General features: G+C 57.3%; 1 protein-coding gene across 1 annotated transcript; it reads right to left on the bottom strand.

Annotated features, from left to right (window-relative positions):
• Positions 1 to 248: 248 nt before the first annotated feature.
• Positions 249 to 27830, bottom strand: LOC308180136 (heparan sulfate glucosamine 3-O-sulfotransferase 3B1-like). The gene is made up of 2 exons (XM_080561330.1): positions 27273 to 27830; positions 249 to 3279 (listed from the first exon to the last, which is right to left on the bottom strand). The coding sequence occupies exons 1-2, from the start codon at positions 27686 to 27688 to the stop codon at positions 2661 to 2663; spliced, it is 1035 nt and encodes a 344-aa protein (XP_080417456.1). The 5' UTR covers positions 27689 to 27830; the 3' UTR covers positions 249 to 2660.

Here is a 27830-nt window from a genome sequence, read left to right as displayed (position 1 = left end):
TGTGGGGCCGAGGGCCAGCCCCCAGGTCCCCCTCCCCAGCACGGTGTTTGACAAGGGCGCGTTGGGTGGGCCGCACGCTGCCCTGCCTCCAGCTTCGGGGCTTTGCCACAGGCCCGGCACCACCAAACCCTGGGTGCCTGGGGAGGCACCCAAACCTCTGCCCCCGCGCCTGCAATGAATACAACCATACCCATCGCTTGGTAAAATATACTTTTTATTTGTTCATACAAATAGTATGAATTATCAGAATTCCATTTTCCTAGAAACATCTTTCTCTGTGTAAAATTAATTTGTGTTGTTCATACCACAAAATATTTGATTTACATTTTTTTTCAGGCTTTTTTTTTTCTTTCCATTTTGTTCTTTTTTTTTTTTTTTAAACAAATTGGCTACTCTACAGTACCATGTTACAGACAACACATCACTAATAGCTGTACTGCACTTCTGAATACAGGACTGAATGAAACTCAGCCATAAATTAATGTAACAATGTGAAGGAAAAACAAAATTGAAAAAAAAGGAACAAAAAAAAAAAGAACTTCTAATCACACCTCCAAACTTAACTTAGAAAAAAAGAAGTTTTTTTTTTTTTTTAATGATGGCAATAGAACTGATTCCGGTATTAGCAACCAGATGTACGCCACGGGGAATTCACCTTTCTTGTCACATTGTTAGGTAAGGCCTTTATATTAGATGAAGTCTGCTACAGACTTCATTACAAAGGCCTAACGATTTGCTTAAGGTTAGATGAGTTATTATTCACCCTCTGTGTTTCTACTCTCCAACAAGATTGCTTCATGAGGGCTTTTTGCAGCAGGGCTTGATTATACAAATTAAGCCCACGCTCCGCCATACAGCTGAGGAAGGCATCAGGACATGAAAAAGCTGTTTCCAGGAGGAGAGGAAGGAGGATGCTCAATGGTCCAGCATTAAACACCAGGCACGCACACGTGCCCCAGGGGGACCCGCGGGCAAGGAAGCCACCAAAGTGGTGACTGCATGGAAGGACGTGGCCAGCGCAGCCACGGCTGGGAGCTCGCCCCGGGCTGGGTGGAGAGGACGAGCGTCTTCCACACGTTGCATAGTAGGAAGACTGAGGGTTTGAGAACCCCAAGTCACTCTTTTCCACCAGGAAGCATTTACTTACCACCCCACCCAACCCCTGCAGCGCCTTCTCCTGGGCCACCCAACGCCACAGGGTTTTGTGATGTGCTCGTGTATCCATCACCTGCCCAGGGAGCGGGGCCAGGGGCCTGGCTGGGCACCAAAGACCCCAAACGTGCATAGATCCAACCACCCTGGGTTCCCAGCTGCGTTTTGCAGGACAGGGTGGTGTGCATGCTCCCTCAACCTGCACAGCACAGCAGGTCCCATGCTCACGTTGGTGACCTCCGGCAGCAGGACCACGTCGGTCCTAAGCGTTGCTTTGGTGCTAGAAATGGCTCGGGGTACAAAGAAGAGGATTCGCCCCACTTTCTTTTTGTAGGAAGACATGTTTGGAGGCAAAGCCCAAGGAGGGAGCTGATCCAGCTCTCAGCAGGTTTACTACGAGGCTCAGCCTCATTGTGCTCAGCATCTCCTGTTCCTCTAGGGCACACCGGTGCTCAGCACCCCACTGTGAGCCCACGCACGCCTCACCAGCACTGCCGGGTGGGCCGAGCCGAGCTGAGCCCGGAGCCCTGAGGTTCAACCAAAGCCCCAAAGGGCAGCGCTCTGCCTGCACACCTCTGCAGCAGCTGGGTCTGCTCTGGGCTGTATGCACCTGAGCAGGACCAGGACCAGACCCAGACCAGCTCCAAAGAACCTTTTCCCCACCAAACAGCCACAGCAAACAGCTCCAATGGGCTGGCAGGAGCAAGGAAGCTGCAGAAGTAAATGAACTACCTGGGAAATCTCAGCACGTGTGCAGGCACCGAGGCGGCACGGAGCGCGGCACCTACACACACACATTTTCACATTTGTCCTGCAGTAAAGATTTAAAATGCATAGAGGGGTTGTGGGAAAGAGCCTCCTTGCCACCACGCAAGGAGAAGCAGGCTGAGGGGCCGGCTCTGCCCACACCACAGGCTCTGGGGCCTCTCCGCAAGGCAAAGAGCCCCACGGAGCCCGGGACACCGAGCAGGGGCTGTATGGCTTGGGGTGCTCCACGCAGGCACCCAAGGCTGCAGGGAGGTGCACGGCCGCCCCCCGCCCACCCCACAGAACCCACCTGGGACGAGGGAGCAGAGACCGGGACACCGGAATAGGGAAAGCAAGTGTTTATAAAGGCCAGATACCCGTAACAAAAATAAATTTGTGCTTTCCCTCCCCTCCCGCCCTTTCTTTTTTTTTCTTTTTTTTTTTTCGATTTTTTAAATACAAATATTCTTTAGGAAAAATGGAAGCACCGTCTGTTACAAACCAAACCAAAAAGAAGAGAAAATGGGAGGAAAAAAAAAAGAAAGGAGAGACATATTAGAATTAAACAGGGTGGAATGTTAAACAGGTTACGGGCTACCATTCTAGCCAGTGCGGTTAGGCAGCTTAGTGAATTAATTGCTTAAGAATTAAAAATAAATTATTATAAAATAGATTTCTGTACATTTTACATACATATATATCTCTTTATATACGCAAACCGTGCTGGGCAAGTAATTACAGGGGACTTTCCCACACCAGCCTCAGTCCCAGCCGAAGTCCTGCCCCGTCATCTGGTAGAACTTCATGTTGAAAGGCCGGTAGAAGTCCCGCAGCCTCTGCACCACCTCCTGGTCGATGTCGGGGTGGGTCCTGCCTTTCGTTTTCCCCAGGCAGTGGGGTTTGCTGCTGCCCTCCGCCTTCTTCAGGCAGGGGAAGCCCTTGGTTTTGTTGAAGTAGAAGTGTTTGTCGGTGATGATCCTCTTGAGGCCCAGAAAGTCCTGGACCCGGCCCAGCTCCCCCGCGGGGTCGCTGATCAGCCTCTCCCCGCTGACGAAGAGGATCTGCCCGATGGGGAAGTAGAGGAGCCAGTTCTCCAGGTGCTTGGCGTAGATGCCGATCTGGATGGCGCTCCACGAGGTGTCGATCAGGCCCGTAGTCCTGTTTTTGAAGGTCAGGCTCTCAAAGGTGGGGATATCGGGCTTCTTGGAGAGCGTCTGGGTGTAGTCCGAGATGGCTCTGGTCACGGGGTCCCGCACCACCACGATGAGCTTCGTGCCCTTGGACATGGAGGAGATGCGGGCCGGGGCCTCCTTGGTGACGAAGTAGCTGGGGGTCTTCTCCATGGTGATCTGCCCCTCCAGGGTCCTGGGCATGAGGTCCCTGCCGGCAGAACACACGCACGGGTTACAGCAGGGAACAGCATACATGGAAACACGCGTACTCAAGCACAGATACACAAGAATTTTCCCCCCTAAAATGCCTACGTGGGTCATTCAGCTTGTACTGATAAATCCATTTTCCAATGATTTAGAGGCTGGGGAGGGATTATTATTATTAAAGGCTACTGTTAGAAATCCAGCTGAGCAATCTCCCAGGGTTAGATGAGTCAGGCCACACGTACGTGGCTGCATGTACCATGCCAGTTCCCAGCTGGTCAGGATGAGTCCACGGCAGCATTTCGCGTGGCTCAGGTCAACAGCAGAGAGCCCCCGGCCCAGAGCTCATTTTCCCCACGGTAACGAAAAGAAGGGCTTAGCAGAAGCCAGGAGCTCACCGAAGCGCATCCACTCTGCTTTCCCTTAGCATCCCAAATGTGATATTTTTCCCAATTCAGGCGAGAGGGTGCAATTTGTCCCCAGCATATGCCTAGCTCGTCACCCAGCTACGTTGGTCCCTGCACCCAGCAGAGTTTTTCCCTAAGAAGCACAAGAAGGAGCATCAAGAGCTGCTGGGGGCACCTTCAGCGCATCCCAGTCCTGCACCCAGCGCGGACAACCTCTCTCCGCCGCCACCACGCTGGCTGCAGCTAGTTGGAATACGGCATACAAGCATGGAAACCTCAGCTCCCAGGCAGGGTGCACCCTCACAAAACACCCTTGAAGCCCAAATCCTTGAGCAATTCCACCACATTGCCCTGGCTATTTCTAATTAACCACACGGGGAAAAACCGAAGATCTTGCAGAAACGGCGGAAGTGGCTCAAAGCAAAAAGAGTCATTTTTTCCTAACATTCATGGACAAGCCTAAATATTTTAGACCTTCTGCCAGTTCTTTCCCTTTATACCCAATGGGGCTCATTTGCTGTGAGACGGTTAAAAAAGGCAAGAGGGGAGTCTGTCACAAAATTAAAGCTATAAAACTTGATTAAGTTCTGAAAGCATCCACCCATCGCAGAGAAGTGACCGGTGAGCGTGTGATCTGCCACCCTCGAAGAGCGTTTCCCTCGGCCGCACCGCACACAGCGGCTGCTTCTTCCCCTTGGCTTTTACGCATCTACAGCAAAGATCACTGCGGGCCCTTGCGATTCAAAACACCGCTGGTATCTGTGCTGATTCCAGCGGTTGCCCTGAATAAGAAGCCAAGGGGGAAAAAATACGACCCATCTGATCTGAGGGCAAATGATAGGAAATTCCAGAACGAGTGGTTTGATTGAACCACAAAGTGTTGCGTGCCTACGGTATTCAGACAGTAGCTGTTTATGCGCCTGCTGTTTGATGGAGGTTGCACCTGGCATTCTGCTTCGTCTCCTGGCTTTATCTTTATGCAGTGTGCTTACCGGCAAGGGCCCGGTGACTACACACCCCTCCGTCCTCTGCATCACGCAGGAGGGGAGCTCTGTGCAGCCCAGACCCGCCTTGTGCACAGGACCCTGGTGGGCAATGACCCCCACGCCAGCTCCGCCTGGGTGACCAGGAGAGGTGGTGGTGGGCCCCAGGCAAAGGGGCCCCAGGGGTGGCAGCATCCCCTGGGGCTGCTGTTTCAAGGCACACAAGTGGAACATCACACGCAGACACAACTTGTGTCCGGTCCACCAGGCTCCTGGGGCCTGAGAGCTTCTGGAAACCAGGAGCTGGCACATGCTGGCAAGCAGCGACCGAAATAAAACAGACAGATCCCTTGCCTTTCTGGAGAATTTGGCAAACTGGTCGCGCCTTCGCAGACAGTGCCAGTCATTAATGCTCAGAGAGTAACTCTTAAATCTAATGTGGGCTGATGTGGATTTTGACAGACTACTCCTTAAGCCGTGTCTCTTTTTATGGCCACATTAAATCTGAGTGGTACATCCTGCGTTGGCCACCGAGCGCTCCCCAGCTTGATTTAAGGGGTTGGTGTCAACCCACAAAGTCCTTCAGGGCCTGGGACCTGCCAGGAGAGGCGAGCGCTCCCCGGGACGTGCCCGGGTCGGTCACGCTGCACCCTTAGCAGCAGCAGGTCCATCGTACAGGCCCTGAACATCGCGTCCGACTTCCCCTCCAGGGCTGCTGCAACCCGCATTTACCAGTCTCCTGGGAATGATGCAAGGCTTAGGTTTTTTTCTCCTTGCACAAGAGAGGCCATGGGTAGGGCTGGGCCCCAGAGCCCTGGGAAAAAGGAGGAAATTGCTGGGGGTGGAGGTGCGGAGTCAGGCGATCTGGTTGGGAAACTCTTAATTAGCGCTTCGGGAACCCAGAGGAGCCAGAAGTGGAAGTCAGGAGGGAGCAGCTCCTCGTCTAGGAGGCATCCACCAGCCCCATGGCAGTGTCCTCGCAGAGCCACCAGCGCCTGAAGCCCCGCTCCTGAGCTGTGCCTGAGGCCAACCAAGGTGTCTTATTGCCGACAAGCTGAGCGCACTCGGTTCTGTCCATCTCCAGCCCTCCCAGAAGTGGTGTTTTTGGAGAGGAGCTAAATTCCTGGCACGTGCACAACATGTGAACATTCCACGGCACGTGCAGAGCTGGTGACCCACCAGGGCGAGAGAAGCCAAAGCACACTGACACTGCTACCACCTCTGGGCTAAGAGGAGCAGAGAGAGAAACGGGGCCTTCAACCCCAAAACGAGAACAGGATCCATCAAACCCGGCCCCTCCAGCACTCTCCTTCCTCCATGCAGACGGGTGCGGGGCAGAGCCCACCATTAAGGTCCTGGGGACTGCCTTGGACACCGCCTTGCTGGAAACGTGGCTGCCCGACAGCTGGAGAGCAGAGAGCGAAGCCAAACGCTGTGGCCCGTGGACGTGGTTTGAACCCCTGACAGCATCACAGCCAGGAAGGCCAAGTTTCACGGCACGGGCCTGTCTGCAGCGCAGAGCTTTCCCAGGGCTCCCGAAATCTCCCACAGAGGCAGCACCCGTCGTGCTGGCAGCCAGAGACAGCAGAGCCTCGGGGACAGGAGGAGCGGGTAGGTTTACTGCTCTGAACTCACGCAGGCGGAAAAGTCACCACGAGGGGTTTGTTCCCATTCGCACCACACCTGGAGGAGGGCAAATGGGCCCGGGCAGAGCGCTGCAGCTCCGGCACAACGCGCCCGGTGCAGGCGGCGCTGGGAGCAGGAGCAGGCTCCAGCCCGGAACACGTCTGCTCCTGCGGCTGCCAGACACCAAGGGCAGTGCCAAAGGAAGGGGAAAACAGAGCCCTGACAGCTGGAGGAGCTGCAGCCACGGAGAGAGGAGCGGGATCAGCAAGATCCCAGCGCGGTGCAGGACCCCCGTGCACTCCGCCCCAGGGCAGCTCCTGAGCGCTGCGGGGCCCCTGCTTTCCACGGAGGCTTCACGGACACGTTACAGACCTGGCGGCTTCGTGGTGCAAGGCAGGGTGCCGAGACGCAGCCGCTGCCCATACGGGAGAGGAAAGGGAGGCGAGGAGGGAGTTGGGCTGTGGGAAGCGGCCACCTGAGCGCAGACAAAGCTGCGGCACCGGTCAGGACGGCGCTGGATGGAGACGAGCTGCAGCGGGTAGCAGGGTGGAAAATGAAGACGGCATGAGAAGCTTGGCACGCGGTCCCTGCTGCCTTGTTATCCTCCTGCCTTGTTATCCTCCTGCCTTCTGGCAATCTGGGATTCAAAAACCTCTGGAGCCAGCGCGTGCACCCGAATCATCCTGTTTCAGATTGACTGGGAACTGTCTGAGCCTTTTAAGCCCTTTCAGCCTTGAGAACATCCCAGAGCAGAGAGTCCCAGCGCCGAAGCCCTGCCTTTGAACCCTCTCCCTGCGTCCCCGCTCGGGAAGGGACGAGCTGCTGCTCTGTGGGCACAGGAGAGGAACGCCAGGATGCCAAGCAGCAAAGCCCTGCATCCCTGAGCACTGCACACAGCGCCTGGGGTCCCAGGGGAGGACGGAGAGGCGGTGGGATCACGGCCATGAGCTTCCCCCAGGCAGGGAACTCCGAGCTATGACCACGCTGAGAGAGACAGAGGCAAAGCTTTTCCACTAATGAGTATTCCCCCCACGAAGCCTGCACCCTTCGTAGGCGCAGTGATAGGCTTAGCCTAAAGATGGATTGGCCTACTTTACCTGTTAACCACTTAGGGTAACCCAATAAAGGCTCTCCCCGTTCAAACAGCCCTAATCCCCAGCCCTGTGCAGCTCTGAAGCCCACAACAGGACGGGATGCTAAAATAAACCCTGCCCGGCTCAGAGGGGCTCAGGGTGGGGGGTGAGGGGTTATTTTTTTAAGTGCAAACTTCTCTAATGTGAAAACCGGACTCTGAGCAAGATAAATTTACCGAGTGGGGTTGACAGGTGGCCCCGGGGTAATCCAATCCCGCAGCCTAATGCCCTTGGTGGCAGCTCCTGTCTGTGCGGAGGGGCTGCGGGCTAATCTGCGGCCGCCTCTCTGCCGGCAGCGGCGGGGCGTCGCGGGCGGCAGGTAGGACAGGCGGGCAGGCAGGACAGACAGACGTGCAGGACAGACCGCAGCCTCCCTGGGAGGGGAGCAGCGCTGCAGGGGGCATACTGGTGCCCAGCAGGACCAGCAGCATCACCCAACTGGGAATCCTGCCCTGGGGAGGGACAGCCGGTCCCCTACACCTGCCCGCATCGCAGTGAGCCACCTCTGCTAGCTGTCGGCATGGCTAGGACTGTTTGTGCCCCCGGGGATGTCGGTCACCTCCTGCCGCCCGAAAACATCCCCGTGGGGGCTGTGGGAGCCCCAAGCCCCGCGGTGTGGCCGCGCTGGCCCAGCCTGGGGGCAGAGGTGTCCCCCCCAGCCCCCCGCCCGTACGGAGGGCACCGTCAGGCCGCCCAGCAGGGACCTGGCGCGCCCAGGTGCTCCTGCCCCCGGCCACCAGTCCCGGAGCCAAGCGGATTATGATTTCTCCTTCCTGGGGTGGGCTTGGCGCTGGATCCGTCCTTTGTGCTACCCAGGAACCGGAGGCACCCAGCACTGTCACAGCATCACTCCGGGAGCCGCATGGACGCCGTGCTTGGCGAGGAAGCGAGCGCTGTCCCCACGTCCCGCGCTGCCCCAAACCTCCCTGGCACAGGAGCTGCCCCCCCAAAACAGTGCCCACAGCACCCCAGCGAAACAAAGCAGGGGGCAGAGGGGGGGTACAAGGCTCCCCATGCACCGGTGGGGCTCAAGTGGGGGTGCCTCGTGCTGCAGCAAAGGCTCGCTCCGGTCTCAAAGTGTCCCCACCCCCAGACCCCCCCCCCATCCCCCTGAGCTGCCTCAGTTTCCCTCTGCAAGGACAACAAAACCTCACTCCAAAGGGAGAGCGCTAGCTGTGTGCAGGGAATTCTACAACCATGAGAAGCATCATTAAAGCTAGGGCAGATCACCAAAATCTCGGGACGCCAACAAGTTCCCTGCAGACTATGGGGCAGACCGGGCAGCGTTTGCAACAAGCCGTGTGGCAGACATAGCAAGAACAGCTTTCTGTGCAGGATTTTTAGACTTTCCCTTCCAGCTGTGCCTTAGAAGCAAGGAAAATAGAGGAAAGGTGGGAAAAAAAAGCAAATCGAACTATTTTGGACACCAGCCACGTTTACGCCGAGCTCGGCCCTGTAACCCAGGAGTGTTTGCTCGGCCGCCCAGCGGTGCGCACGCAGAGCATCCAGCCTATTTCTGGCCACGTTCTACCCAAATTCCTGACGGGTGTTTCGAGAAAAGAAAAAGTCATTTCTTCCCAGAAAACCAAAATTTGGAAACCTGACAGTTTCTGGGGAAAGTGCCCCCAAATCCTCGCAACAGGCAGTCTGAAAAACCACACGGATTAGCCCGAAAGCGTATGGCAAGGAGGTGAACAGAAATGGAAGAAGCAAGCACAAAAACTCTTCTCCCAGCCTGGAGGAGACTTTTAGCCCCCAGGTGAGGTGAACAGCCGAGGCAGCCCAGCACACACAGTGAGACAGTTCGGAGCAACTGAAGAACTCGGCGTGGCTTTTGTCACTTTTCTAACTTGCAGGCTGCCTGGGACGCTGAAAGCAAACAAGCCTGATGGCAGCAGGTCAGAAAACCTTTACAGAAACAAATACAGAAGACGAGGCAGGACGAAGACTCCCGTGCTGATGCTCTGCAGCCCATGCACACTCTCCCATCCCATCCCTGTTCCCCAGGGCCGTTTGGGTCCCTGGCCCCACTCAGCTCAGGGTACCCCCAAAGCCACAGTCCATCTGCCTGCTGCCTTAAATCAAAGATGCATTTGAGAAAGGCTTCACTGCCGTTCCCCTTGCAATTCCCATTTTGCATCCCCCGGCTTCTTATCTCCCTATAAATAAATAAATTTTGGCCAAGTGAGATCGATCTGAGCTGCAGACAGGCAGGAAGGGATGGGGCTGGCAGCGAGCAGCTCTGCCTTCAGCCGCCCTGCCAGGACAACACTCAGTTAGTGCCAACCTCTGTCAGAAAGCAGGAAAAACACAGCGGTGAGCGGAGCAAGGGCTGCATTAACACCGCTGGCTCCAGCCCCCTGTCAGCACCTGATAGCGAGCGAAGGTCTGGGAAGCAAAAACCCCGAGCATCACCAGCATCGGGTCCCAAGGCCACCACGCCGGACCTGTCCCGGTCCCATTCTGCCCCTCTCAGCAGTGCTCAGCACCAGCAGAACTGCTCCCGTCCCAGTCCCAGGGGGATGCAGCACGGGAGGGCCTCGAAGGCTCCGTCCCCAGCTCCCTCCGTGGGGTACCGCAGCACCCAGACACCGTCGGCCGGTATTTACCCCTGGCTTTCAGCTGGCTTTGTGGAGCTTAAACCACGCACCGCTACCTCCGCTATCACTGGAAAGCAAACCCCCTTATATTGGTTACAAGAAAGCAAAAGCCGAAAGGAGCAGGATTATCGGGAGGCTCTTTAAAGCCCAGGCTGAGCTTTGCAGAAGATAGGAACAGCGCCGAGATAAGAGCCCGGTCCCGAGCACGCAGGGACAAACGGCAGGGCTGAGCCTCCCCACGAGAGTCTGAGCCTTTATGGCTGCTTTTCCCTAAAGCTCGACCATAAAATCATCAAGTCCCAGAAATACTGCTCTAAAGCAAGGACCTGACAAGCCCGGGGAAAGAACGTAGGAGTAATAAAGCCTTTTAATGGCATCACGGAGCCTGCCACCGGCAGCGAGGCGCGCTGGCTTCGACGCTCGGCTTGCTGGTGCCAGCAGATCCGGCCGGGAAAGGAGGAGGATGATGGAGAGGAAGAAACCAAGAGAGGAGAGGCAACGGCAAACCCCTGTTGGAGGGCGGGAGCACTTGTTGGTTTATTATTTGCCACATCTGATTTTTCTCAGCCCGATTTCCCCGTCTCGGGCTGCCCTCTCCTCCCGCCGCCGCACCAAGGACCGGTACGGTAGCACGCGGCCTCTCCTCTTTTTATTAGCAGCGGTGAGAGCAACATGTGTGCCTTTGTCTCGAGCGGGGAGCCCGATGTTTGGGTTGGCAAATTATACAACAATAAAAGGGAACGGCTGCGAACCAGCCCCGGCCTTTTTGAAACGGGTGTAACTCTATCCTGCTCCCTCGAACACTCGCCACGACGCTTACACAAACCAGATGATGGGAATTAATGAACTTCAGGGGTGAGAAAGGGGGAGATAAAGGAGAAGGGAAAGGGGAAAATAATACGTGGGCATGAAAGCTGTGTTTTTCTCACCCTCCTCGCTCCCTGCCCCCAGATCTCTCAGGTCCCCGTCACCTGTTGCAGACTCTGGGCATTAGGGGAGGAGAGGAAGCACGTGAAGGCTCCCCAGCGAGAAGCTCCCTCCATGGGCCCCGACGGGACGGAGAGCTGCTGTCCTCACGTCCCGGTGTCCACCACCGCCTGGGAACAGGCTCCAGCCACGGAGTCTGACCTCAGTTCCTCTGATGAGGATGAAAACCCCATCAAACGCTGGGGAGAGAGGGGGAACAGGGGGCACCAGCAGCTGGTCCTTCCCACTGCATGCAGAGCCCCGAGGAGGGGATGGGGCGATGCGTGCCGCACCGTACAGCTGAAGACTACAGGGGAGGGAATAACTTAGAGCAGCGCTGCATCGGCAGCCTTGTCTGCACCGGGACAGTTTGTGCCCTCACTGGAGAGCCAAAGTGCCACAAAGATTCCGTGAGGATGACGAGGACATGCCCACCCTTGGCAATGGGCACAAAAAAAAAATGTCCATCCTAACACAGCGTTGAGAGGAAGGCTCAAGGGGATGGGGACCAGCAGCCTGAAACCTTGGGAGGGACTCACGGGAGAAGGTCCCTCCTGCTGGCCAGGGTGCCCACGCGCTGCTGCTGCCCACCCCAGGTACTCGCAGGGAACAGGGGCAGCACGACAGCTCCTGGGCTGGGACAAAGCCGCTGTGGCCTCTAACCCTGGCCACGGGAGGGCTCGGGCAGCCACCAAGCAGCGCTCCTGCCTCCACCAAATTCAGCTCAGGACCTTCCCGGCCCTGGAGCAGTTTGTCTGTGCTTTGGCAGCTCTCTCACCCATCACACAGACTTGCAGGGAGCACAGCCCGCCCCAGCTCCTTGCTTGCTCTTCGTGCACCAGCACCCGGTCTCGTGCCCCAGCCCTGCATCCCGGTTACAAACGCTCCCCAAGAACTTTCCCTCCGCCTTTGCTGGAGCCAGGCAAGATATTCATCAAGTCCGGCAGTTCATTATATAGGTTCTGCTCTTTATATAAACAGCAAAGCCTCTTTCTGTCCCCCGTCGTACTTAAAAGCTCTGAACTTCCACTAAATAATGATCTTCGCTGAGGGGAAGGGGGCGGCGCTTTACATATCAAAGGGCTGCTTTGGAGGGATTTACAATAATTTAAGATGAAGTGGTAAATATTCCATTCACTTCACTTTATCTCCAGTAATAATTATAATCCTATTAGCAAAGTCCCAAGAAAGTGATTGCATTATCAACTAGCGAGCATCTATGTGCATTTCTTCCAGGGGGAAGGCCATAGGCAGGGAGAGGAGTAAAAGCAACAAAAGATGCAATTGCCAGCACCTCCCTTCCCCCAGCAGGATTTGGTCTCCATTGTCCCGACACCTCAATAGTGCTTTACTCTGAAAATAAGAGCTTTTGAGTGCAGAAAGGGGGTGGGGCTGAAATGAGCATCTTACTCCTCCCGGTCAAGCCCGGTCCCTTTCAGGGCCACCAGGTCCCCCCGCTGCCGCCCCGGGCACAAAGAGCTCCGGTTCCTCTTCCTGGCGGGCACGGCGCCCCCATTAAAAGCTAATTGCTGTTTCTGGGTGAGTTCTTCAGAATATTGCACAGCAGCACCGGACTTCGCTGCCCACTGCTCGAGTCATGTGAGATTAGAGTAATCTGTCTCCATTTCAAAAAAAAAAAAAGAAAAAGAAAACCACTGTTTTTGTTTAAAAGAAGAGCAGGGAGGGGGCAGTTCTGTGAAACGTGTGATTTAAGGGGGAAAAACAACCCCAAACCCAGCAGGAAACACGACTGAGCTAACTGGCAAACTGGGACAGGAGGCTTTATTCCAGCAGACCGCAGGCCAGCTGCCCCCAGCCAAGTATTTTACTCCTGCGTGATGTTCCCTCTAGGCACACCCCACCGAAAGGTTTCAACGCAATTTATCCCGGCACAAGTGCTCCAGCTGCACCCGTGCAGCCTCCTTCCCCCTCCTCGGGCACCACGAGGCCTCCCTGCCTCCACCAGCAGCTCCTTCGCCCAGCGCACGGGGGGCTCAGGTTCCCTTCATGGTGTCCAGGAGTTCAGTGCAAGGCAGCAGTAACACTTCCTTCTATAAATTAGGCAAAAAGGGAGGAAAAGGAGGCAGGGTTTTAGGCACCTGCAGAGACTCAGCGCTCACAACGCGCTCCCTGGGTGAGCACTTCTCCCAGCTGCCCCTGCCCGACTCCTGGCTCTCACACAGTGCCAACCAGAAGGACCAGCCACTTCCCTTCCCTCAGAGACTCACAGCCCTGAGCTGCGTTGTGTTTACTGAGCTTCTGCGATACAAAGGTTCGGTGGATCCACTTCTGTATTCGCAGCAACACAACGATGCTCTCGGAGCACCTCGCAGGGACCGCTGGTTTAACGCAGCCTGGTACCGCGACGCTGCTTCGGGAGCGCGACTGTTCGGGAAGCGGAGATCCCCCCTCTGCGGGACGCTGCGACCAGCGCCTGCTGAGCTGCGGGAACCAAACGTCCCCGTCCAAAATAAGGCTGGCCCAGAGAAGCAAGCAGCAGCTCCCCAGCAGGTAACCCCAGCACTTCTGCTCCCCTCCGTGGGGCCCGCAGTGGAAGTGGCGGCTCCTGGGAGACGCCCTGCGCACCCCCAGGAGATGCGGGGTGACAGAGGCCGTGGGTTTGATGGCCAGCATCTCCTCGCGGCAGCAGCCCCTCAGGCATCCATGCAGCTGCCTGGGCTGCCCTCCGAGCTCAGCCACCACCGGTGTCACGGAGGGGAGCAGCAGCCAGAGCTGCTGGTGTCCAGCCCTCAGCAGCGTGGGCACCTGCCCAGCACGGAGCCCATAGTCCCAGGCTGCCCCCCTGTACGGCCCCAGGCTGCTCCCCCACTCACTCATTTCCTCTCCTCATTCACAGTAACAGCCCTGATCCTCTCCAAGACGTTGAAGCCCCACAGGCGCTGCTCCTCACTTGTCCTTCAGGCACCTCTCCTTGTTCCTGGAGAAGCACGTCCCTGCAGCAAAGGGATCAGCCTCTATAGGGTTAAGGCCCATGCACACGAGGATTTGGGGGATCACAGTTTGGCTTTCAGCCGGTGCCCCTGGAGCCCCAGGTCTTTCAAGAATTCGATGCCCAACACAAGCAGCACGGTGACTACCACGAGAGCCCAACGTCCCTCCATGGCTGGCAGAGCAGAGCATCCTCCTGGCCACCCCAAAGGGATGTGCTTGGGGCCAGACCCCAAGCCTTGTCCCCAGCACGGGGCCTCCTGTCCCCTGCTAGGATACCCGGAGGAATTTCCTATCCCCACCACATCCCTATAACCCCATAAGCCCATGGCAGGTTATCGACCAGCCTCATCCCTAAAGGCCTTCTCCAGGAACCCTTCATGCTGGTGGTGGGGAGCCCAGCGAGCACAGCACGTCTCGTTTTGGACCCGAGAGGCACGGCTTGTGTATTTAATGCCGGAGAAAAGGGTCACGTCATGTAACCCCCCGGCATTGTAGGGCCCCTACACACCGTGGCAGCATTTCTGCAGGCACGCTGCAACAGGGAGCGCTTCCCCAGAACAGAAGAGCTTGGATCAAGAGAGGCAACACCTGCGTGGGTCCATCTTGGGGCGGCAGTCTGTAGGGTTTACATGGAGATGGATTTTTATGCTTGTAAATCCACTTTCTAAATACAAGCGCCTGCTGAACGAGAACACAGCAGCGAGCACTGCAGCAGCCTCCAACAACCAAAGGCAGCTGGATGTGGGTGGCTGTTCCCACACAGCTTTAGGACATCGTGGCTGCGGGCTCAGCAACATCTCATGAGGTTCCAGCTGGGACAGGAGCACGAGAAGACAACTCACAGCAGGCTGACAGCCAACTGGGACACGCAAAGCTCAAGCACTGCATCCCAGGGATGAGCTATGGCACAGGGGACGCCCATGCTTCTGCACCCCTTCCCCTTCCCACACCTCCCCTCTCCCTGGAACAGCCAGGGCACCACGTTTCACCTGCTCTGATTTCACTGCAGAGAGGAAAAAACTAAAGCCCACAAACCGCAGAGCCACCCCCTAACTAAACGCTGCACAAGTCAACAGCCACCGAACAAAACCAACGCAGCGAGATACGGGCAGGACCCGCGCTCCCCTCTCGCCAAGTTCATAAATCACAGCCCCGCTGAGAGGTCTTTTGTGTTTCTCCCCCAAGACCTAAATTAATGTCCTAATCTGCGTGCCTGCACAGGCAGGTAACAAGTCACACCGATAATGCCGCCTTTTGTTCAGCGCCCGTGCGAGCGGCCTCCCATTTGCACAGGGAGGGCTCTCCTTGCCTCCTCGACACACATGGCCCCGACGAAGCCCAGCCCTCCTGTGATTAGGAGCGAAGCCCCTGATAAAGCCCCTCGCTGCCCGAGGGAGGCACCCTCAGTGATCCGTCTGCCCGTGGTGTGGGACACGCTAGAGGGGGTGGGAAAAGAGCCCTGAAAGGGACGGGTGCTGGTGGCAGCTGTGTGAGCTCTGCTCCTCTTCCTCACCGTGGGGACAGCGGAGCGGAGAAACTGCTCTGTTCATCCAGCAGAGCTCTCCTCCAGGCACGGGGAGTCCTCGGAGCATCCTCCGTGGAGCGGCTCGGCCCCTGTGCAGCCTGCAGGAATGGAGCTCTCGGGGTGGCAAGGCCAGAGCAGGCTTCAGAGCAGCCTGGAGACAGATACGTATCTACCTAACGGGCTGCAGATCTTTAAAAAGCCGCACGTCATCTCCAGGAATCCACCTTCTGTGCCTAATGGGATACTGTGGGCAAAAGGTAAGCGACCGGCACTGCCTGAACAGCAGAGGCCTTGGAAATGACAGTTCGCAAAGCAGCCAGCTTTCCATTTGCACCATCAACCCCTTCAAAAAGTTATTTTTTTCTGTCCTTCTTGATACGAGCCACGTATGGATGTGTGCTCGTAACATGGTCCGAGCGATGCCGGGAAGCTGCTGCCAGCCCCCAGCTGTGTGCCTCCGCCTGGCTCTTCAGCAGCACCCGAACCACCTGCGGCTGGCACTGGGGATCCCCCGCGACTGCTTCAAAGGTAACAGGACAAAGGTAACGGGACTGCTTCAAGGTAATGGGTCCCCCCCTGACCGTCAGAGGACAGGTTAACGTCCCGCTGGTACTGCAGCGATGAACAAACTCAGGAGGAGCAGCTGCATGGGGCGGCGCCAACCAAGCCAGCACACCCCACACTCACAGGGCCCAGCTCTCCTGCTCCCTGCTGTACAGCAAAACCTCACATTTCTAACACGCTTTGACGTCCTCACGTAGAAGGCTCAGACCTGCTGCTAAACCAAGCATTTCTACCTTGCGGCAGATGGGGACAGGGCGGCGCAGGCCCCACGGCTCCAGCTGGCCGCTCGTTGCCCTCACCAGCCCGTCGAGTCCTTCAGGAACCCTAAATTGGTTTAGGCTTACTCACACCGAGCCACCCGAGTCACTTCCCGAGGTCTCCTGCCTCCATCCCAGCCCGAGCAGATGTTCCTTGCTAAAGAAGGTGACACATGCACCGGGCACACGGCGGGCGGCATCAACATGACCACAACCGGTGGCCATCTGGCCACGGGCCTGGTCCGCGCGGCCCACCTCGGGGCGAGCTGTATTTGCCACCCACTGGAACAACAGGCCTGGATCACACCGGTGATCCTCTCAGCACTGATCCCTAAATGCATCTGAACACAAATGGGATTGCCGCCTCACCTCATTCGTTAATGGATTTGCCATTACAGCCATTAAGGTGTAGCCGGGGCCTGCGAAACGAAGATCCGTTGTAAACAGGCCAGGTTGTGAGGGACAACGCGTGTCCGGAGTGGGATCCTCCTCCCACAGCGCCTCCAGTCAGACCAGTAGGGCCCTCCTCAGTGCCTCCCCACAGCAAACACCGGAGACAGAAAATGAAATTAAATTCCAGGCTGAAAGAGGAACGTGCCCACAGAGGCAACGGAGGCGGCGGTGCGGCCATGCCACGAGGTGGGTCCCAGCGGCGCTGCGGAGCCCAGGGCAGAGCAGAAGGAAACACAAACAGCCCTGGGAAGGAGCGAGATCCCCAGCGGAGGAGGGAGACAGGCTCCAATTAGGGGAACAAGAAGGAGCAGGTCTGGGTGCAGCCGCCCCTCCTGCCCCAGTCATTACGTGGGATCGAAATTGGTCACCAGCAGGCAGCCAAACGCAGTCAAGGGCTCTTTAAAGAGCAGACTCAGCTGGTGGAGATGCTCTGCTGCAAGTACAGCAGATGCAAAGCACTACTTCTAATTAAAAAGGTATTCCCATAATTAGAGACTGCGCGTTGCCATACCGATAATTTGATCTAGTCCAACACACTCGCTCGGGCTGTGTTTGGGAGGGTTCTCCTTGCTTGGGAGAGCTTGGGTCCTTGCCTTGTAACCCTGCCCGCTTTGCACCCTGCCGGCTCCGAGGGCAGGTCCGAGGCTACGGTGGTGAGCAGAAAGGACCTCGTGGAGCAAAATCACCGTGCCAAAACCCAACATCTGCCTCCAGTGTTCCCACCGGTAGCAGGTCCGCCCCAACAGCAAGGTCTTGGAGAAATGCATGCACAAACCAACCCCGGCCCTTGCTGTTACGAGCCCATCTCCTTCTGAAGCCGGCTGCAGGGCTGAATTATCCCCTGGTCCGCCAGCCCCTCGGCACAAAGAGCCCAGTGGGCTGGTATGCTGAGGCCTTGGAGCACAACCCAAGTGAAATGACTTTTCCCTGAACACCGAGGAGTCTGAATGAGCGCCATTGTCATTCAGATGAAACCGAGTGTCAGATTAACAAATCAATGGGCATAAGAGATATAAAATGGGTTACCATTGAAGCCTTTCAAATACCCAAACATATGGATGAACCAAATGTGAATTGTAATTGACTCACCCGCACCTTTGATCTCTACACCCTTGGGTTCCCAAAGAGACAGCCGGGCCCCCTCCGACCAGGACTGAAGTAATTCGGGACTCCATTGTGAGCCCTCACAAAGCCCCTACTCTCTGCCTCCAGCTCCTGGAGGTAGACACATCCCAGTGCCTGCAAACTGAGACAAGTCACTCCTGTCCCAGAGAGCCACGGATCTGGGGAAGGGCAACCTCAGCACCCACATGCAACCTCTTGCATGGAGCCCATCACCCCAGGCACCTCTTCCCACCGGCCCCCAGCCCCGGTGGCGGCCATCAGCACACGGGTCCACGTGGTCATGCACCAGTAGGTGCCGTGGTGCAGCAGCAGAAGGGAAGCAAGGCGTGCAGCGATGCTGCTGCCCCACTCCTGGAGCCGCCTGTGGGGTCTGTTGGGGTTTTCCAAAGATTCCCCTATATGAAGCCAAGGATCAGACTTGGTAGATGTGTGTGGCGTACTCATGCTCTTCAAAACCCAGCCTGATCTGCACGTGCTGAAAGCTGCTCTGCTCTTCTCCGACAGTCTCAGCACCTGACAGCACAGACCGCCTCTGCCTGATGAAGAGATACAGCTTGTAGTTTTCCTGGGATGTTTCTGCAGCTCCATCAAAAGTAACCTGCAGTATGAACTAAGCCTTACCCCTAAATGTTTACTTTTGGGGTTTGCAATGAGTTTTGACCCATTTTGGATAGATGCAAGGGTTTAAAAATAAAAAGAGCATCGGTTTTGATACTGTCCAAATCTCAGCTCTGCAGGAATCACCCCGCAAGCATTTGTTTGGCTCCAATTTCATGCCTCGTTACAAACTTTAGGTTGCTGTAGCTTTTCCAGGAAACCCAGCCTGGCTTACTCACCCACCTCCATGCTCCAAACCCCACGGAAACCAGCTTTCCACGGAGCGCTTCTCCCACCACCACAGGGGCAAATAAAAAATTACACAGCTGGGTTATTGCTATGCTGAGCCTCACAGCAACAGGAGTCCTGCGATGCCTGTTGCTGAAGGTGAATCCCAGCATCCTTCCCAGTACCGTGCATGGATGGGGAAGGCAGAGATACCACACGTTCCTTCCTCCAGCACCACCAGAAGACTGGGATCGATGGGGGAACTGGGCGAGGCGGGGAGCCCAGGAGCAGGCAGGCTTTGCTCTGCCCCCATGTTTTTTCGGCTCAGCCCCAGCCCTGCAGCTGCTCACCACAACTGGTGACCCGTGCTGGGACGGCCGAGCGTGACAACTGCAGGGCTCGCCGCGGAGAAACCGAGCGAGGAAACGGCCGCCGGGAGGAAGGCGGGCGAGAGGAAACTCCCGCGCTCCAAATCTGCTTTAGGACCGCGTGAGCTTGCTGTTTATATATAGCTTAATTAATTATTACACTGCATTTAGCAGCCTGACCTTGAAACCGTCTCTGGGGGGAGCCACGGTGCAGCGAGGGCGGGTGGCCGAGGCGTCGGGGTGCGCCGAGACACCGGGACGGGACGCTCCTCCCCGCGCCGAGCTGGCCGGGCAGCGCCGCGCCAGCCTGTAATTAAGAGGCTTCGGAGCAGACGGCAGCTCCCGGCCCCTCTCGGCTCGCAGCAAACCCAGCGTGAAACACTAACCTGCTATTCCACTTCTGCTTTGGCACGGCCCGTATCTTCTCCCAAGGCTTCGCTCGCTGCTCAGCACCCCCTGCTAGCTACTCCCTCCACTTTACAAAACACCAGGCAGACAGCCCAGGGCTTGTTAGATACCAGACCTGCTAAGGAGGGAATTAAAAAAACAGGAGCTACTACAAGCTTTGCGTTAAGTTGCAGCAAGCTCATGAGCAGCCCTGGTGAAGACGGCAGGAGGTGGGCTTTGCTGATCCCTCGTGCCCATCCACCTTGAGCAGGGGCGATGCTCCGGCTGCTTGGCTTTTGCATGGCTCAGCTCACCCAGAGCCACGGCGATGCCAGGGCAAACGCTCAGGGATGTTCAGGTGCCCATCCCTGGGCTGCTCTGGGGACCTGCCCCCAGCTCAGCCCACGTGCAGAGGATGGGGACAGTGGTGAGGCTCCAATTTGTGGGCACTCGGGGGTCAGAGCCCAGAGGCACTGCGTCGAGCATCCTTTGCACGGGGACGCGGGGCAGGGGGAGCTGCTGGGGCCCCTGCAGGTCCCCCAGCCTCACAAACGAGCCAGCTCGGGACACCGCTGGCTCTGACGGGCTGCGACACACCTGCTGTTTACTTCAACACGTCCTGCGCTCCTTCCAAGCCTAATACATCTTTAAAATATAAGCTGCGTGCGTGCCAGAGCTGCAGGCCGTGCCAGTTTTTAAACAAATATTTAATAGCCCGATGAAGAGGCAGGGAACTCGATGAACGCAGCGCCGGGGTTTTGTCCTCCCCCTAGTGACGGGAAGGTCTCAGCACCGACCGCGGCAGTGCTGGGCTCAGCCCCCTGCACATCACCAGGACGAACCCAAAAATCCTGCTGCGATCCCAACCTCAGCGCCGTGCCAACACGCTCAGCTTTTCCTGCCTTCAGTCGTCCTCCCACCACCTCTCAGCACTTTTCCAATGACTTCCTCCGCCTCCACCGGCACGTCGCCGGCTGTCCCGTTTTCCGACAAGTTTGGATTCGGTGCCTCGGAGGGGCCGGAACGCAGAGCTGCTTTCCGGGGGCTTTAGCAAAGTTAATCACTGGGATGGATTTTGCCCAAGAGGACGCGCGTGCTGCTGGAGAAGTGTTTTCTGAATTCGCCATCACATGGATGCACGCCGGGGGCCTGATCCTGTTTGGACAGCATCGAACACAGGGAAATTTCAAAACTCAGTTCCTGCAGAGCAGCTGCTCCTGCCCAGGCCACCAGCACGGGGCTGAGGTCCCATCCCCTCCCTAGGGCCAGATCCAGGCAGGAGAAGCGCACTTTGCACCAGGATCAGCGTTCCCACTCCAGCTGCGCTCGGTGCCACAGGACCACTGCTGCAGCAGCGCAGGATTTGGCCTCACATTTACATTCAGCGAGGGATGTATAAAATATATACGTCTTCCTATAATGCTGTGCACAGGCACATAAAATAAAATCCCGTGCCCAACCCTCGCTCTCTGCTCACACCGGCAGGAACGGGCCTGCCAGCCCCCAGGAGGGGCTCCTCTGCACCAAGCTGGGCACTGCGGTGGGTTTTCAGAAGCCCCCCGCAGCACCCCCCGAGCTGGCTGGCCGGGTTACAGCCCCGACCTCGTGTATTTTAGCAGCAAGAGATCTACAGGGTGGCCCTGAGCTGCCCTTACGAGTGGGCGTCATTGCCCCAAGCTGTACAAAGTCACCTGGAGAACAGGGGTGACCGGCAGCCACAAAATCATTTTGGGGTCAGATGCTCCACTGCCGTGATGCCCTTCAGGGCAGCGCTCAGTGTCCCTCAGCGGGGACATTCCCATCTCCATCCCTTTTCCGCAGGAGAGGGAAAAACCAAACAGATTCTGAACAAGACTGGTTCCAGGGCACTTCTGAGGAGGTTAAAGGAGACGTGAAGGATTTAGCAGAACACAACACTATTTTTCTTTAAATCAAGTTCTCCCCTCCCCTGCTGCCCACCCGGTGACAGGGCACCACCATGCTCACAAACCGCAACAGCAGAAATACAAAGTGAAATATTCAGTTACTTGAAGTCAGCGTGAGGTCTTCTTGCCAGCACTTTGACATCTATTTTCCTCCAACTCTCCCACCAGCAGCACCAAAATCCCCAGCCACCCAAACCTCCGAGCCTCTCCACACAACTCCTGAAGGAGCCCACGTGCTGCCAGGGCCAGGACAGAAGATTTGGGACGCCAGCCATCGAGGAGACCGGCTCACGGCTCCCCGCACCTCGAGGTCCCTCGCCGCCTCCGAGCACGAGCGCAGCGCACACAACACCGCAGCACCCCGTATTCTCCCCCTTGGTCCTCAGAGCTGTTACAAAGAGCAGAAGCCACCCCGGAGAACGTTTGAAGCCAACGTGGCACCAGCAGAGGTTGTGTCCCTCCTGTAACCTTTAGGACTGAGCTAAAATCCACGGCACACCACATCCCGCAGGCAGGAGGAGCTCAGAGGGACCCTTTGCTGCCCCACGGCAGCACACCCAACGACAACCAGCATCACCCCCGGCCCCACGCCAACCCCACGGATGCACTTCCCCACCGGAGCCCTCCTCCCCTTCACGTTAGCCCAGACGAGGGCCACATTGACTCAGTCACCTCCCGGCCGCCGCTGGTGACAGCCGCCGGGCTGCGCTCTTCTCTGACGCGCTCGGCGTTGCTCACGAGCTAATTAAGAAACTCCCCACCAGCCGCTGAAAGACCTGAAATTGCACCGGCGTGGGCAAGCCCGGCACACTCATCGGCAGCAAGCCCCAACCCGGCGCAGCACTTAGTCACTCCCCGCCGAGGAAGAGGCGTCCCCTCCGGTCACTGCCCACGTGGTGACAACAGGTAGCGCCGATAGCCCCTGACCCCCTAATTACACCGCTGCAATAACGAGCCCCGCTGTTTGTTGTTGGAGCCCACGTGTGAAGCGTCCCCGCAGCGCCCCGGCCCATTCATTATCCCCGTGACCCATTGATCACCCACGGTCACACCGGCAGAAGAGGTGAACGCCGGCGCTGAAAGATCACTTAATTAGGCTTCCTGCCACTCGGGATGGATTAATAGCACCGAATCCGGGCTCGGGCAGACAGAGCAGTTTAGCAAGCGAGGCCTGACGGTGAGACAAGTTCAGGACCTGGGCAGGTCTGAAACGCAGCTCGGAAGGACGGCAGTTTAGGTCAAGTTTTTAGAGCCACCACATCTGGGGCTCGCTGGATGCTTTAAAAAGCAAAGCCTTCACTGGAAGCGCCCGGAGGTATCCGAAGCACAGCACGTTACAGAGATCTGCCCACTTTAACAAGAAAAAAAATAATTTAAAAATCCCAAAGCCGGAGCCCAGCCCGTGGGTTTTTCTTCCCACCATTCTCACGCCAAGAAGGAGCAGAGCGCTCCCCGGCACGGCGCTGCGCTAACGCGATTAGCCAAGCAGATCCACCAGCCAAATAAGTCGCCCCCAACGCATGGCCAACGTTGAAAAGTTCAGCAGCTCAACAGGTGAGGCCGTGAAACCCGATCGCGGCAGACAATGTCGTCCCCCCCAGCGTCGTGCTGGGAAGAACTTGTCACGTGCGTCATATCGGGCAACATGCTTGAAACGGAGCGGCGCGCTGAAACCCCAGCAACACGAATAATCTTCGCCATCTGTTTGAACAACTCAACCCTCCTCAGATCTGGAGGAATGAGCCCATGCAAACACAAGGGCCTTGCTGACTGATTATAGCAGCCCAGCCCTTCTTTTTGGGGCCGTTTGCTTCCGAACTTGGCCCGGCGACCAAAGGCGGTGGTGGTGGGAGAGGCCGAGGGTACACAGCCGGCCCCGCTCCTGGGCGCGGGTCAAGGGGGACCACGAAAAGTCAGCACGGCACAAGGCACGGTCAATAGTTTGCTTTTTCTATGATATATTTTTACATCAAGTAGATAAAATCTCAGCGGGACCGCTGCTTGGCAAAGCCACCCTGGAGAGCACAACTGTGCCTTGGGACGCGCTGGTTCCAACCCCAGGCAGCTCCTGGGAGCGCGCTGGAGGAACAGGTCCTCAATCAGCCACGGGGGCTTTTACACGGAGCTCCCCTGGGAGAAGCGGGCCTGTTCCCGAGCTTCCTGGGGCCAAGGAGCCGCGGGACGCCCCGTGGAAATAACGCGGGGAGCTTGCAGACACCGGGCTGTGGTGGGGCAGGAGGCACGCAGGGTGGTGTGCTCGTGGTGGCAAGCGAGACACGGGTGTTCAACTTGCTGCCACCGTGAATTCGGGATTTACAGACAACGGCCAAACACGGGTAAAATTCTGCCTCTCTCAAGATTTACCCTTGGTGCAGCAGAGCTTTCACCCCTCCTAGCCATCAGCTGCCTTATCCTTCCTCCGCTCCCAGCAGCGCGCTGCTCAGCCCCACCTCGGGGAAAAAAGGAGGCTCCTGGGGGGAAAAGAAAAAAAAAAAACACAAATACAAAAACAAAACCCCCCAAAAAACAACAAATAAGGACGTTTTCCCCTACTTCAACAATTGCCACAAAGCAGCGCTTTGCACTTTAAGGTCCCCTCTGCTTATTTAGGTGGCTGGGGAGCGTAAGAAACGCACGCCTGAAGCTGCTCACTGCTCACAGCCGGACCTGGTCCTGCTGACCCTACCCAGCCACGCGTTTCGGCACAGAGAAGGAAGGAAAAAAAAGGAAAAAAAAAAAAAAGAGAAAGCAGTCTGCGCCCTGCAGCCCGCGGAGCCTGGGCCAGCGCCGCGACTGACCCAGAGCCGGCGTGCCCGGGGGTCCTGGCGGAGGGCGCAGACTCGTCGATAAATCAGCGAGGGGGAGCGGGGCTGGGAACGCTCAGCCGCGGCAGGACTGGGTGCCACAGCCCACCGGGCCCGAAGTGAGAAATAAAGGAAAAAAAAAAAAACAAAACCCTAAACACGTAACCCTAATGACACCATGGTTTTTTTTTTTTTTTCCCTCACATTAATTACAGGACAAAAGGCTTTCATGTCCCGACTGTATTAAAAGCGCATCACCACTGCGCGAAACGGGAGGAAATTAAAAGAAAAGCCGAAGGACTTACTTCCCAGGCTGGGGAGAAGCAAATCCCCCCCCAGCCCCTCCAGCAGCTTCCTCGGGGCTGTCGGGGGCCGCTCGTCCGCGCAGACGGGCACACAGGCAGCTGAGCTGCCGCAGCCTCGCTGCTGCGCAGGGAAACTTCGTTAGCGCCCCAAATCCCCGGTGCTACTTACAATCAGTTTGCAGCAGGGGCTGGATCCCTTTCTCCTCTGTCATGGTAAATATTTTCACTCCAAGCAGTTAACATGCTGCATTCATTACCGGGGGGGGCAACCCCGCAACGTGCGGACTGAGGTCGTTTCCATTGGATTCCCAGCTAACTCGCTATCGAAAATCTATTTAATTTTTCCTTCTTCTCCCTCTGCTTTTTAGGAACAGCGGTCAGCACCCCTCGATGCTGTTTTGCCTTCCACACAAACAGGGAAAAACAAATTCTACTTTAAACTCCTCCACTTAGCGGCAAACGGAGCAAGAAAAAAAGTTTTCAGTCCCTCCTTCAGAAGTTACTTACTGTACGTGAAAGCTTTAGCACGGCGCAGTACTTACATCGCTATGGGTAGTCACAAACACCCCCGAACACCAGCTTTCATCAAGCCCAACAAGCAAATTTGAGATGATTCTGCCTCTCATAAATCTGCAGAAACTTCCCTTTGGGATACTTCGTTGCATGGCAGCAACAACTTTTTAGAGAGGCAAAAAAAAAAAAAAACCAACCCAAGAAAGCCTCCTAGCAGATCTGACCAGATTTAGCCAGAAGCCCATGGAATAAAACCTCCTTTCCACGAGGCGTGGGTCAAAACTTGCATCTTCGTCTTTTCAAAGCCAGGCAATGGGGTTAAACTGCAACAACCGGGCACGCACGCTGCCCCAGGTCCAAAGTTCAGCCGAGCCAATTTGTGCAAAAGCATCTGAAAAACGGGGACGAGGCTCGCCCAGCTCGGTGCACGGCTACTGGCACGGCGGATATTTTACAGCATTTTTTTATCGGATTTTATTGGGCCATTAACAAGCAAACACAAACGCTTCTCCGTTTTGACATTAAGATAATAAATAAAAGCCTCGCTGGGGCTCGTGGAAATCGGCGTGCTCTCGAGGAGCGCTGAGAAGCCGATTCACTGGAGTCAGGAGGAGTTTGGGGCTAGGCAGCACCCGATTTCTAATGCTGAAATTCAGAGAAACAAACTCCTGCGTCTAACTCGTAGCCAAGCTAGAAATAACGCAAGCACTCGTCCGTTGATTTGGGCAAATTCCTCCCCCCGTGTGTCGGGCACTGAGGCGTTTATTCAGCCTCCCTCGCTCCCCGATCCCGGTGCCGCAGGCAGGCGGACGGCGCTGCCGGCTGGGCACCGGGGGCTCGGACCTGAAGAGCGGGCAGGTTCTGGGGAGAGCAGCCCCCCGCAGAGCCTCTGCTCAGCCCTGGGGCTGGGGAATCAGGGCCCGTGCTGCTCCAGTCGGGGCAGCTCAGCCCGAGAAGCGGTTTAAGAAGTTAAGGGCAACTTCGGTGGCAGCTTCTCCGAACGTAAGCGCGAGGGGTGTCCTCCGAACCGGGACTGGCGGCCGCTGCGCCTGGGGTAACAGATCGATGCGACCATAAGCATTATTCCCTCCTTCTCCCCTTCCACCTCCTTCTTGTAAAAGATTAATCAACCATTTTACGGTCTAATTTAGGTGCCTAATTAAAAACAGAGTTCAACACCTACAACACCATTTCGCTAATAAATCCTGACAGCTCCTCAGCTCTGCAACATACAAGCCCTCCTTTCAAAACCCCAAAGAAACATTTTTGCGGGGAAATATATATATTTTTTTCACCAAAACGCACCAAGATTTCCCCTCAGCTGCTCCGGGACGACCCGCCGCACCCTCCACCCAAATCCTACAGTTCCCTAAAACGAAAGCGCTCCCAGAAACGCCTCCTGCCCGGCCAGACCCCAACCTCGACCACGAGCCGAGGGCTGGCACCGTGCGACACCCGCCGCAAAACCTCGCAGGGTGGCAGCTCCCCTCCCCGCTACCGGGGCTCAGCGCCGCTCGGCTGCCTCCCGGGCACAAGGCTGGGGTCGCTGCCCCCTGCGCACAGCCGGCAGAGGCCGAATCAAAGCCGAATTAAAGCCGAATTAAAGCCCGGAGGCACCCAGGGGATACGGGACGGTGCTGCCGTCGGGGCTGCGCATCCCCCCCGCACCCTGCGGGCTCCCGCACGGGGGCATCTGCGGGAAGCTGTGCCGCGATTTTTGAGCTTTCTTTTTAGCGCTTTTTCCGCTTTTAATAACGCTTTTAATAACGCTTTTAATAACGCTTTTAATAACGCTTTTAATAACGCTTTTAATAACGCTTTTAATAACGCTTTTAACGCCCCGCACGCCGCCGGCCGCCCCCCCGGCCCCTTCTCCCGTCCCCTCTATGAACTGCCCCCCCCGAGGGTCCCGCCCCGGCCGCGCTCCGAGGGTGCGGGAAGCCGAGGAGCCGGCAAATAAATAACGAAGATCATAAAAAATAAAGCCCCGGGAGCTCAGCGAGATGAGCGGCGGGGAAGGAGAAAAGAAAAGCGTTTGTGTATTATTTTAACACTACATGCTCCGCACCGCTGCGGCGGCCGCCGAGGGTAACGGGGAGAGCGGGGCCTGGCGCGGGGCCGAGAGCGGGCTTTGGGTCTTTTTTTTCGGATTTGGGGTTTTTTCTTGTTGGAGGGGGGGGGGGGGGTGCCTGCGGCGGAACATCGCTGTGGGGAGGGAATAAAAGGGCAGAGGAGGGGGCGCCCCGTCCGCCCCCCCCCCCCCCCGCGCCGTGCCGTACCTGTACCAGGCGAGGCCCCGCTCGTAGTTGCGGTCGAAGAAATGGGGCTCGGCGCCGACGGCGCGCACGTCGGGGTGCACCCGCAGGAACTCCAGCAGCGCCCGCGTCCCCCCCTTCTTCACGCCGATGATGACGGCCTGCGGCAGCCGCTTGCTGCCGGTGCCGTCGGCGAGGCTGGAGATGGGGCGGGCGGCCTCGGGCAGCCCCGGGGGGGGCGGGGGGGGCGGGCCGCCCCCCGACGGACCCCGCGGAGCCGGGGAGCCCCCGGGGGCCGCCAGCCCGGCGCAGGAGCCGCCGCACGAGTAGAAGAGGCAGAGCCAGAGGCCGAGCATGGCGCCCAGCAGCAGCAGCCGCCGCCGCAGCACCGAGGGCACCGCGCCGGGCACGTCGAGGCGCCGCTTCAGGGGCTGCCCCATGTGCCCGCGGCCGCGCACGGCTGCATGGCTGGGGCGGCTCGGCTCCGCTCGGGGCCGCCCGGCTCGGCTCCGCTCGGCTCGGCCCGGCCCGGCCTCAGCGCGGCCCCGCGGCCGCCGCCCGCCCCCTCGGCGCCCCCCGCCC

Source organism: Anser brachyrhynchus (assembly GCF_964034855.1).
Source record: "Anser brachyrhynchus genome assembly, chromosome: 18".
Lineage (NCBI taxonomy): Eukaryota > Metazoa > Chordata > Aves > Anseriformes > Anatidae > Anser > Anser brachyrhynchus.
This window is presented reverse-complemented; position numbering and strand designations above follow the sequence as displayed.